We start from the raw sequence: 13058 nt of genomic DNA, 5'->3' as shown, positions 1-13058 counted from the left end.
TCCAGGGATGCACCTTAACGTTAAGCTAATCGTTTATCAAAAAATTTCCACCGTTTCCGTTGAAATACTTCGAAATATTATCGATAAAGAAATTATCAAGATAAAATGTATCTCGTTTTTAACCGATACGAAAAGCTTTCGTTAACGTTAAAAACGTTAACAGAAACGTGATACTTTATGTTTGAATTGTGCTGGCAATGCTATAGCCATGGTGAAGCCGTAGGATGGTAACAACGAGCGCACATACACACACAAACTCCATGTAATTTGTTTGTGTAATTCGTTGGTGGTAATGTCAAAAATACTCTGAGAAATGTTCGTACTGTCAAAATTCATGAGAAAAGTTGCAATCAGCTTGGCTAATGCTTTCACCTTTAATGACTCCGCCATCAATCAGCTTTGCCAGCATAGTTTGAAATTAATAATCAACATAACCGATTTGATTTCGTTTTTATATGGCAGAACACGAAACGAAATCATTTCGTTAATTTGACGTTCTTAACGTCATGCCATTTCGTTTCGTTTATTAACGTTAATTATCGTAACGAAATGATATCGGTTCGTTGGTTAAGCATGCCTGAAATAATCACAAAACTGCACTCATGGCCCACTGTGCAACTAGCGGCCACATACCTAACTTTGACGATACCAAAATACTACAACAAGAACAACACTATAATAAACGATTTACTCTTGAAATGTTACATATTATCAACGTACCGACAAACATACGACTCAACTATAAGAGTGATGTGGACCATTCCGCTCATATTTACAAACACCTGCTAAGTAAAAGGCAGTACCATACTCCACGTCGCACAGAGCAAACGTTTTAAGAAATGTATGTAAATATGTTAAATGTTTGATATGTATATTTGTTAATTGTTGTCATTATGTTTTTATTAGCTCTGTAACCTTGAAGACGATTGCCGTAGAGCAATCGAAATATATCGGTTTTTTTTTTTTTAAAAGAAACAATTGTGTTTAATTTATAAAACACGGACCTCGAGCCAGCAAAACAGGACAATTAGTTGAAGAAAAAGGTCGCCAAAAATTAAGATTAATAATAAAGCTAAAACTCGTAGCCCAATCCGATACGCTGTTATTTGTAACAGAAGTCTAGTCGCATGTTTAGTCATCATTCTTTAGGGCTCATCATCAGAGGGTATGTCAGGCAGGTCATCATCTTGGATTTCAAACGGCGTATGTCTCTTTCGAGTTTCAATGGTATCTTTTTTTGAATAAGGTCCCAAGCTTAGAAGGTATCTGTCTAAACTGTTTAATTTCTCATTAATACTTCCCGCACCTGATGCTTTCATGTGATTGAATAATTCTTTACGGGGGATTACTCGACCAGAGAAACCTTAATTTAAAAAAATCTTAATACAGCTACATATATACAGAACATACAAGAAAATGTTAGTCATCGATTGCAGTTTTTGGGGTACATTGGTCATATAGATATATTATTCGGTATCAGCACATTGATTCACCAAACAAAATCAAATTCTACAATTGCGTTTCTAAACGTGAGATTAACGTCCAAACTGAGTTTCATAAAAAACAGACATCTTTTAATACAACCACCCACAAGAGGGGGCGTGGCACGGTACCAATCATCACCATATTGCATATATATTCTTCTTATGCTACAACAAGATCACGCGCCGAATTTCAACAAAATTGGAGTACGATTTTAATAATCGGGGATTGCCCATATTGCTTTTTTAAATGTATGAAACCGCCGTACCAAGCATAGCTTTAACACATAATTGCATACGAAGTATGCAATGTGTAAAAGATTAAAAATATGCAAAAAGAAGGCAATTGGGAAAAACTTTACAACAACTAAGGCATGACGTAGCTGAATGCGTTTATAACCATTTCAACTATCGTCGGAGTGCGAGTTCGACTCCCACTCCCGGGAGAAAAGGCTTTGAAGAGATTTACAAGGTATAATCGAAACAGCTGTCGCCTTGTCCGTCCTGATGTCACGTTGTTTAAACTTTTCCCAAGTTATTAAATAAATTATAAAAAAAAAAAATTAATAAATTGCTTCAAATAAATGTTTTCATACATTTAAAAAAGCAATATGGGCAATCCCCGATTATTAAAATCATACAAACAGACAAAATTGGTTAATTCGTTGTAGTTCTATAAATAGAACAAAAACAGCAACAAAACCAAAGTTTCTTTGAAACCGCCCTACCAAGCAAAGCTTTAACACATAATTGCATACGAAGTATGTAATGTGTAAAAGATTAAAAATATGCAAAAAGAAGGCAATTGGGAAAAACTTTACAACAACTAAGGCATGACGTAGCTGAATGCGTTTATAACCATTTCAACTATCGTAGGAGTGCGAGTTCGACTCCCACTCCCGGGAGAAAAGGCTTTGAAGAGATTTACAAGGTATAATCGAAACAGCTGTCGCCTTGTCCGTCCTAATGTTACGTTGTTTAAACTTTTCCCAAATTATTAAATAAATTATAAAAAAATTGGAGTACGTTTACTATTTTTTATTGCGGGAATAAGCGGGACCAATCTTTCCACTATTAACAAAACACAGGCTTTCTAAAAAAATTGGAATCAATGCGGGGCAAAGCGGGGCACTAAAACAAAAAACCTTTGGAAAAAAAAATTGGGAAAAAATTTTGCCCCAATACATCACTTTTTAAAAATTGTATTACGAAGGCGTTAGGGACTATATAAATCTTTAAGTACATAAATATTATACACACTTACCTGTTTCATAAGACTCCATCGCTTCTTGTTTATATACTTCACTGAAACCCGTAAAAATATCAATTGAAAATGTATATACTCTAAGAACGTGAAAAACTGCCGCAAGCTACGCACGAATGGTCCAATTTTGAGTGGATGTCCACACTAGAAATTTGAAAAAACCTGCGGGTATTATGTAGTGGAGTAAGTAATGTATGTCCAAATAATTTCTTTGTGTGCCATTCTCGTATTCATAATTCTTTTTTCATTATTATAATTGCACAGACACTTAAATATATCAAACATAATATTCATTTAATTTCAAAACGTTCTTTGGGATCATCATGAAGCGGTATATCACAAGAGATGCCCAAACAACATGTTAGCTCATGTACAAATTCTCTACCTCGACCAGTATCGCCATCGCCTTCCGTTGTAAGCGACAAGAATGGCGCAGAAGTACATGTAAGTTTAATATAAAGTAAATCTATCTATACATATAAATACGCCACACGAGAATTTTTCAACTATTTTTAACGCATCGGTTGACCTATTTGGATGGAATGTGGAAATAGAGTTCTTCAGGACATATTTTGTATTGTAGAAAAAAAGTTTAATTTCCGTCACACACATATTCGGAACTACTGCAGATACATCACTGTAATTTGGTGCCAATGCCTTTTTTTAATTACATCAAACTTGTAAGGAAAAGTGGTAAGACTTGCAAATGGGGAGTGCTCCCACAGAACTCTAATATGGTATCTATCTATACATATATAAATACGCCACACACAAATTTTTAAACTCCCTTTTGGACGCACCGTTTGACCGATTTTAATGAGATATACCCCACTTTGTAGGAAAAGGGTTATTCAGTGCATTGGGAGAAGTTTTGTTATACAGGGGCGTTGCATCTGATATACATATATACCAACATATGATATAACAATATCTCTGAGGGTAGTAAATCCAGGTCAATCATATTTTGCAAGCAGATGCCCAACATAGATATTATATAAGGGGAAAAGTGGGAAGAATTAGAAAGAAGGGTGTGGTATCTCCCAAACGAGTTTTTCTTTCGATATCACATATCCTGAACAGATTAAGTCACATTCATAAACTTGGCATATCTGATATCGTTAAAGTCATAGTTTTAAAGAGAATTGGGGTACATGGGAATAAGAGGTATGGTATCTCCCATAGAATTTAAAATTTCCGTAAGCAAATATCTGTTCCAAAACAAGTTTGTACTACGTAATATGAAAAAAATTTCAACTTCAATTTGGTAAGCCCATCGGCAAGGTTCACCTTGTTTTAGTAAATTATTCGAAATACCAAAAACAAAATATAACTATTAACAGTTTCACCTGGTTAGTTAAATTTAGCATATATTGGAAGGTGGTTATGGCGCATCTCAAATGAACAGAAATTTTGTATGTCTCTCGTCTAGAAATCTATTTACAACCTTTAGTTTTTTATCCTTAATGTAATACATTGGATTGGTCGAATTTTTTGAAAAATATTTTCTGACATTTCGAAAAATACAGCAACAGCTTTGTTTTTTATAGAATAAACAGATATATAATTTATGTGCCTAATCCAAGGGGGTCTTTGCGCTTTGCTCCAAATTTTGAAGAAAGTTTTGCCAACTATTAACACTATCATGCTTTTGTAAACTTGATGTAAACTTCATGAAAATCCCGCAAAAAGTATATAAAATTTATTTTTGTTTTGTCGTTTAGTCTAATTTGTCTTTTGAGGCCAGTACTTTGACAATATATTAAATTTTCAAAGCATGACAACTTTTCGTTTGACTACTTAAATAAGCACGTAATATTTCCTTTTTCGCCACATACGTGAGGTGTTGTATCTCTTTTGGCTATTATGCAATGTACATGTATCATTTACATTTGAAGGTCGATTTGTAGCACACAGTCATACGTCGGATTCCATTGCGTTGGCTGTAGAACAGAACCCTGTGGTACACAGCCGGTTATGTTGGGCTTTCTTGGTCCCTCATCCGTATCAAAAATGAGTACTCTCTCCTGTTGTGGCTTCACGGGCTATATTGATAACTGTTTGTATTGCATCTATCGTGGATATTGGCTTTCGATATCTAAACTGACTGTTTGACAAGCCACCTGGGCTTTCCAGGGTATGGTGTAGACGCTCACTGATAATACGAACGAGAATCTTTCCTATCCAATCCAGCATAATAAGTGGCATATATGAGGATGGCTGGTCCGGCATCTTACCAGATGTCAGCAAATTAACCAGTCTTTGACATTTCCGTAAGCGGACGAAGACACTCTCTTAGATGTAGGCGTTGAAAAGGTCCGTAAATACTAATGTTCTAGGTCCTATCGCGGATTTAAGGGCTATATTTGGCACACCATCGGGTCTGGGGAACTTATTATCTGCAACTCTATTTATTGCATCCTGTACCTACGGCTCTGTTATTTGTGGGATTTCAACACCTTCGAGGTCCTCGATATCATAGGACCAGCAATCTTCGTGGTAATGAGCGTGCCCTCTGTCCCCTTCTCCTCTGCTATTTCGTCGTTCCCCCAGTATACAGGAGTCCGATAACCTTTGGCGCGACTTGTTGGCATGGAAGCATCACATGCTGTACTTAATGACCTACATATTTGAACCGACAGGTCCTCCGCATGTGCCTTTCGTATTGTGGCATCATTCTAAACCACATCAAATGTTTGTGGTTCAAAAAGGTGTTGTTTCCATCGTCTTTGTAGTTGATTGGAAGCTATTCTTGGTGAAGTTTCCACTAGCTCTTAGGTAATAGCTTCTTAGGTAATACTTTGTACTGATGGACCACTTTGCTCCCCTCGCTATTTCGATACTAGCAAACGTGAGATCTATAATGGATCGTCTAATGCCGGTGTCGAATGTATATTTTCCCTGTTCGTTAAGAAGCTCTAGCCTCAGGGATGCAAGGCTTTCGAGAAGAAATCTATCTCTATCGTTAGTTCGACTACTACCCCATACAGTTGAGCAAGCATTAAGATCTCCACCTACTCTAAGTGGTGTATATTGGAAAGATTTTCCGTCATTCGTTGTCAAATTTGGTTAGACAAACCGGTTTCGACGTTGTGCCATCATCAGTGTCGATTTTCGTTCTGATCTGTTGTCGTTTGTCCTGTATTTATAGTTCGTAGGTACATGAGCAGGTATTGCCAAATTGATGCTTGTGTATATTTAGTTATGTGTATGTGCTGTGTGTTCATTCAGAACCGAGAATTGTTTTTACTAGTCGATTTCTGTCGCTGAATGAGGCAGGCAAAAGTCCGTAATTTTAATCGTTTGACCTTCTTTGTGGGTTTGTTGTTTTGGTGCGTTAATTGTGTTGTGTTTATTTGTTGTTGTGTGTTTGTCTGTTGTACCTGTGTAATTACTTTGTTTCTTGTAAACAAGTTTTAAAAGCTCGAATATTGTAAGAAATTGCGTTTATCTGTTCGTTTAATATTCCACGGTCGAGTGTTTTCTGTTTGTAGATTTCCATGTTTTCGAGTACGTTGAGACGCCGGCCTTTTGCTTGTATGTGAAGAATCTTAACTGTTTTATTGATGTTTGCTGGGGAACATCCATTTTCGACCATGTGTTTCCGAAGTTAGACTCTGGTATAATATTTGGATTCCGTGTTTTTAAACGGTTTTATTTAGCTTGACTTGACAGGCTGGCTGATTGGTTGGCTGGCTGGCACGAATTTTGTAATTGAAATTTAAGTAACTTCCCGATAAGCTACAAGCTTGAAACTTGAAATATAGTTCAGAACCCGATGAAAATGCAATAATAAGAAAAAAGTCGCCACCTAGCGGCAAGGATCGAGATATTCAAAAAAATCGTATTTGTGGTCCGATTTGGTTCATATTTGGAACACATAATACATACAAGAATAGAAAGCGACCTATGAAAAAAAATCACCGCTAGGATCGAGATATTCAAAAAAATCGTATTTGTAGTCCGATTTGGCTCATATTTGGAACACATAATACATACAAGGCCTATGAAAAAAATGCCACTAGGTGGCACAAGGATCGATATATTCAAAAAAATCATATTTGTGGTCTGATTTGGCTCATAATTGGAACACATAATACATAAAAGGCCTATGAAAAAAATCGCCACTAGGTGGCGCAAAGATCGAGATATTCAAAAAAATCGTATTTTTGATCCGATTTGGTCATCTCTACATATAAACGCCTGGTCAGGTATTCCGCAGGGTACCCATTGTGGCTTTCTATTATACTTAATTTTTATAAATGATTTGCCCCAGAAATTCAAATTTGCTAAATGTTTGATGTTTGCGGACGATGTCAAACTATTGCACTGCACTAACTTGCAATATGATCTGGACTCTTTTGCCGGTTGGTGCGCAGACAATAATTTATTTTTAAATACAAACAAATGCTGTATTGTGTCTTATTCCAAAAATACAACTGCGACATATTTTAACTACATACTAAATGCTAAATCTCTTAATCGTTGTCAAGAGATTAAAGATTTGGGTGTCATTTTTGACTCCAAACTCTCTTTTTCCAGTCATATTTACTTCATTCTTGCAAAGTCCTTTGCAATGGTTGGGTTCATTAGACGAAACACCTGTGACTTCAAGGATCCTACGACGTTGAAGGTACTTTATACCTCCTTGGTCAGAAGTCGCCTTGAATATTGTAATATGGAATCATTTTTATGAATCTAACTCCTCTAAAATTGAGAGAGTTCAAAAAGTTATTACGAAATTGCTTTACGGATGCTTCACTGGCCAGACGGCCTCCCATCGTATACCAGCAGGCGCAAGTTGCTTGGTCTTCAGGCTTTGCACGACAGAATAACTTGTATCTCACTCATGCTTGCCTATAATGTAATAAACTTGCGCATAAATTGCTCCGATTTATCTAATTTGTTCATTCCATATATTCCACTGCGTAATCTTCGGCATAACAGATTATTTATCGAAGTAACCCATGAAACGAATTATGCAATGAATGAACCTATAACTAGGATTCTACATCTAGCAAATCGATTCAGTAATGTTCTTAATTTTAATAACAGCTTATATAAGTTTAAGCTTGAATTGTTTTCTATTTTTAACTAGTCTGCATGTACTTTTAGACTGAAGGAATTAAATAAATAAAAATAAATAAATATAAATAAAGAAAATAAATATTTGGAACGCATAATACATAGATGAATAGAAAGCGACCTATGAAAAAAAATCTTCGCTTTCTGTTTTTAGATTTCCATGTTTTCGAGTACGTTGAGACGCCGGCCTTTTGCTTGTATGTGAAAACCTGTAGCTGTTTTATTGATGTTTGCTGGGGAACATTCATTTTCGACCATGTGATTCGCGAAGTTAGACTCTGGTATAATGTTTGGATTCCGTGTTTTTAAACGGTTTTATTTAGCTTGACTTGACAGGCTGGTTGGTTGGTTGGCTTGCTGGAACGAATTTTGTAATTGAAATTTAAGTAACTTCCCGATAAGCTACAAGCTTGAAACTTCGAATATAGTTCAGAACCCGATGACCAAACCCGAAAACAAACGTATTTGTGGTCCGACTTGTTTCATATTTGGAACACATAATACATACAAGAATAGAAGGCGACCTATGAAAAAAAAGCGCCGCTTTCTGTTTGTAGATTTCCATGTTTTCGAGTACGTTGAGACGCCGGCCTTTTGCTTTATGTGAAAAACCCTAACTGTTTTATTGATGTTTGCTGGGGAACATTCATATTTGTGGTCCGATTTGGCTCATAATTGGAACACATAATACATACAAGGCCTATGAAAAAAATCGCCACTAGGTGGCGCAAGTATCGATATATTCAAAAAAATCATTTTGTGGTCCGATTTGGCTCATATTTGGAACACATAATACATACAAGAATAGAAAGCGACCTATTTAAAAAAAACGCTACTAGATGACGAGGATCGAGATATTCAAAAAAATCGTATTTGTTGTCCGATTTGGTCCATATTTGGAACACATAATACATACATGAATAGAAAGCGACCTGTGATGTCCCATTTGGCCCATATTTGGAAAAAATATTACATACAGTCCGGTAGAAGTGACATCAAAATATTTTGGAGTTGCAGGAGGGACTAGCATACGTGGCGCCGGGTCGAGTAAAGTCTTTGAAAGGATTATGTATTGAGGACTTAGATTGTAACAAATTGTCAGGAAAGAGTGCTTGTAATAATGCCTCACTAAATGAACTAAATAGAATGAGAAATAATAGGCAATTAAATAAAGACTAAAAACTTGAAAAAAAAAAAATTATTAAAACAAGACGACAACATAAGACAATCGTACGGATAAACTGATTACAATTTTAACAAGTAAGGTTGTCTAAGCTCGGGTGTAATCGACCATTATATACTCAGCGTGAGCTTCAATTTTACATTTCATTTCAGATAAATTACTTTTCTGCATAACACGTGGCACCGCCCGTTTAAAAAACATTTCTTCCCATTTTCTCTTACAATAAAACTTGATAAGTGAAATAACATTGATTCAAAACTATTTTTTGCAAAGTTATAGCTTATTGTTCTAGTCTGCGACCCTTTTAAACTTGGTTTATATCTAAGTTGCCGTGGTCTTTAACCGATCCCGTCCATTTTTACTATAAGGATGTTAATTTTTTTTCGAGTTATGGCTCCCGAAACATAGAAAATTGCTTAGTCATAAAAGGGGCGGTGCCACACCCATTTTCAAAAATTTTAGGGTTTCCAATTTAATGTTATTTTTCAATTTAGAATGTAAAATTCTGTTGATACAAAGCTCTTTTTCGCTAAGATATAGCTTATTACTTTCGTCTACGACCCTTTTAAAAATCTTTTATATAAAAGTGGGCGTGGTCTTTAACCGATCTCCTCCATTTTTCCTAGAAATATTTCCTACTATAGGAACAATTTTTGTACCCAATTTTATTAAGATCCTTTTAATTTTTCTTCGAGTTATGGCTCCCGAAACATTTGAGGTTTTTCCTATTTATTGTTATAAATTCACTTGGGAAATGAAATACCATTGATATAAAGCTCTTTTTTGCAAAGATATAGCTTATTTTATTCGTCCACGACCCTTTATATAAAAGTGGGCGTGGTGCTTAACCGATTTCGTTAATTTTTCGTCAAAGCATTCCTTATAGTAAAGGCAACCTCTCCGCCGAATTTTGTTGAGATAGGTTTAACAATTTTTGATTTATGATTAATAATATTTGTAAAATTTATTTTATCACAAGTGGACGTTGCCACTCCCATTTTAAAAACTTTTTCCTAATTTTTATCAAGAGTCTCGATATCAGTCCACATGTCAAATTTCAATATTCTAGGTGTATTATTTACTAAATTATCAGGTTTTTTGTGTTTTCAAAAATTTTAAATATATAAAAAGTGGGCGTGGTTTTCATCCGATTTCGCTCATTTTCAATACCAATATAAGCCAAGATAACCAAGATAAGCTCGTGTACCAAATTTGGTGAAGCTATCTCAATATTTACTCAAGTTATCTTGTTAACCGACAGACGGGCGGACGGACATGGCTCAATCAAATTTTTTTTCGATACTAATGATTTTTATATATGGAAGTCTATATCTATCTCGACCAACCGTTATCCAATCAAAGTTAATATACTCTGTGTGCAAAGCACGCTGAGTATAAACAATTTTTTAAGTTAATCGGTTGGCAAGGAATTGATAACTTCAATTTAATCGCCGGATAAAGAAAAGTATTGATCTTTGTTCAGTAGTTCACTTTATTCAACACTTGTATGTATAATGAAAAACAATGAAATGGCAATTATTATACATGCAAAAGATTTTATATAGAACAAGTAAGGAAGGCTAAGTTCGGGTGTAACCAAACATCACATACTCAGTTGAGAGCTATGGAGACAAAATAAGGAAAATCACCATGTAGGAAAATGAACCTAGGGTATCCCTGGAATGTGGTTGTATGACATGTGTATCAAATGGAAGGTATTAAAGAGTATTTTAAGAGAGGGTAGGCCATAGTTCTATGAATGAACGCCAATTAGGGATATCGCCATAAAGGTGGACCAGGGCTGACTCTAGAATTTGTTTGTACGATATGGGTATCAAATGAAAGGTGTTACTGAGCATTTTAAGAGGGAGTGGGCCTTACGTCTATCGGTGGACGCCTTTTCGAGATATCGCCATTAAGGTGGGCCAGGGGTGACTCTAGAATGTGTTTGTACGATATGGGTATCAAATGAAAGGTGGTAATGAGTATTTTAAAAGGGAATGGGCTTTAGTTCTATAGGTGAACGCCTTTTCGAGATATCGCCACAAAGGTGGACCAGGGGTGACTCTAGAATATGTTTGTACGATATGGGTATCAAATGAAAGGTGTTAATGAGTATTTTAAAAGGGAGTAATCCTTAGTTCCATAGGTGGACGCCGTTTCGAGATATCGCCATAAAGGTGGACCAGGGGTGACTCTAGAATGTGTTTGTACGATATGGGAATAAAATGAAAGGTGCTACTGAGCATTTTAAGAAGGAGTGGGCATTAGGTCTATAGGTGGACGCCTTTTAGAGATATCGCCATTAAGGTGGGCCAGGGGTGACTCTAGAATGTTTGTTCGATATGGGTATCAAACGAAAGGTGTTACTGAGCATTTTAAGAGGGAGTGGGCATTAGGTCTATAGGTTTACGCCTTTTCTAGATATCGCCATTAGGGTGGGCCAGGGGTGACTCTAGAATGTGTTTGTACGATATGGGTATCAAATGAAAGGTGGTAATGAGTATTTTAAAAGGGAGTAATCCTTAGTTCTATAGGTGGACGCCTTTTTGATATATCGCATTTAGGGTGGGCCAGGGGTGACTCTAGAATGTGTTTGTACGATATGGGTATCAAACGAAAGGTGTTACTGAGCATTTTAAGAGGGAGTGGGCATTAGGATCCTTAGTTCCATAGGTGTACGCCTTTTCTAGATATCGCCATTAGGGTGGGCCAGGGGTGACTCTAGAATGTGTTTGTACGATATGGGTATCAAATGAAAGGTGGTAATGAGTATTTTAAAAGGGAGTAATCCTTAGTTCTATAGCCTTTTAGAGATATCGCCATAAAGGTGGGCCAGGGGTGACTCTAGAATGTGTTTGTACGATATGGATATCAAATTAAAGGTATTAGTGAGGGTTTTAAAAGCGAGTGGCCCTTAGATATATATGTGAAGGCGTTTTCGCGATATCGACCAAAATGTGGACCAGGGTGATCCAGAAAATCATCTGTTGGGTACTGCTAATTTATTTATGTATGCTATACCACGAACTCTATTCCTGCCAAGATTCCAAGGGCTGTTGATTTCGTCTTGTAGAACTTTTTCATTTTCTTCTAATTAATATGGTAGATGTCACACCCATTTTATAAAGTTTTTTCTAAAGTTATATTTTGCGACAATAAACCAATCAAATTACCATGTTTTATCCCTTTTTTCGTATTTGGTATAGAATTATAGCATTTTTTTCATTTTTCGTAATTTTCGATATCAAAAAAGTGGGCGTGGTTATAGTCGGATTTCGGCCATTTTTTATACCACGATAAAGTGAGTTCAGATAAGTACGTGGACTAAGTTTAGTAAAGATATATCGGGTTTTGCTCAAGTTATCGTGTTAGCGGCCGAGCGGAAGGACAGACGGTGGACTGTGTATAAAAACTGGGCGTGGCTTCAACCGACTTCGCCCATTTTCACAGAAAACAGTTACCGTCATAGAATCTATGCCCTACCAAATTTAAGAAGGATTGGTAAATTTTTGTTCGACTTATGGCATTAAAAGTATTCTAGACAAACTAAATGAAAATGGGCGGAGCCACGCCCATTTTGAAATTTTCTGTTATTTTTGTACTTTATTGCATCATATCATTACTGGAGTTAAATTTTGACTTAATTTACTTATATACAGAAAAGATATTAAATTTTTTGTTAAAGTTTGACTTTTAAAAAGATTTTTTAAAAAGTGGGCGTGTTCTTCTTCCGATTTTGCAAATTTTTATTTAGCGCATATATAGTAATAGTAGTAACGTTCCTGCCAAATTTCATCATGATATCTTCAACGACTGCCAAATTACAGCTTGCAAAACTTTTAAACTACCTTCTTGTAAAAGTGGGCGGTGCCACGCCCATTGTCCAAAATCTTACTAATTTTCTATTCTGCGTCATAAGGTCAACCCATCTACCAAGTGTCATCGCTTTATCCGGCTTTGGCAATGAATTATCGCATTCTTTTGGTTTTTCGAAATTTTCGATATCGAAAAAGTGGGCGTGGTTACAGTCCGATATCGTTCATTT

The 13058-nt window shown here is 36.0% G+C and overlaps 1 protein-coding gene across 10 annotated transcripts in view; it reads left to right on the top strand.

The window, feature by feature from the left end:
• Nucleotides 1-13058, top strand: part of LOC137235484 (calcium-dependent secretion activator-like) — a 2443847-nt gene that overhangs the window by 720887 nt on the left and 1709902 nt on the right. For all 10 annotated transcript variants that reach the window (XM_067758485.1, XM_067758483.1, XM_067758487.1 and 7 more), the window contains one exon: nt 3075-3189. In XM_067758485.1, coding sequence (XP_067614586.1) covers nt 3075-3189 — 115 coding nt within the window. The remainder of the gene's footprint in view (nt 1-3074; nt 3190-13058) is intronic.

This window comes from Eurosta solidaginis, chromosome X (genome assembly GCF_040869045.1).
Source record: "Eurosta solidaginis isolate ZX-2024a chromosome X, ASM4086904v1, whole genome shotgun sequence".
NCBI classification, from domain to species: domain Eukaryota; kingdom Metazoa; phylum Arthropoda; class Insecta; order Diptera; family Tephritidae; genus Eurosta; species Eurosta solidaginis.
The sequence above is the reverse complement of the archived record's forward strand: the minus strand, read 5'-3'. Positions and strand labels throughout refer to the sequence as shown.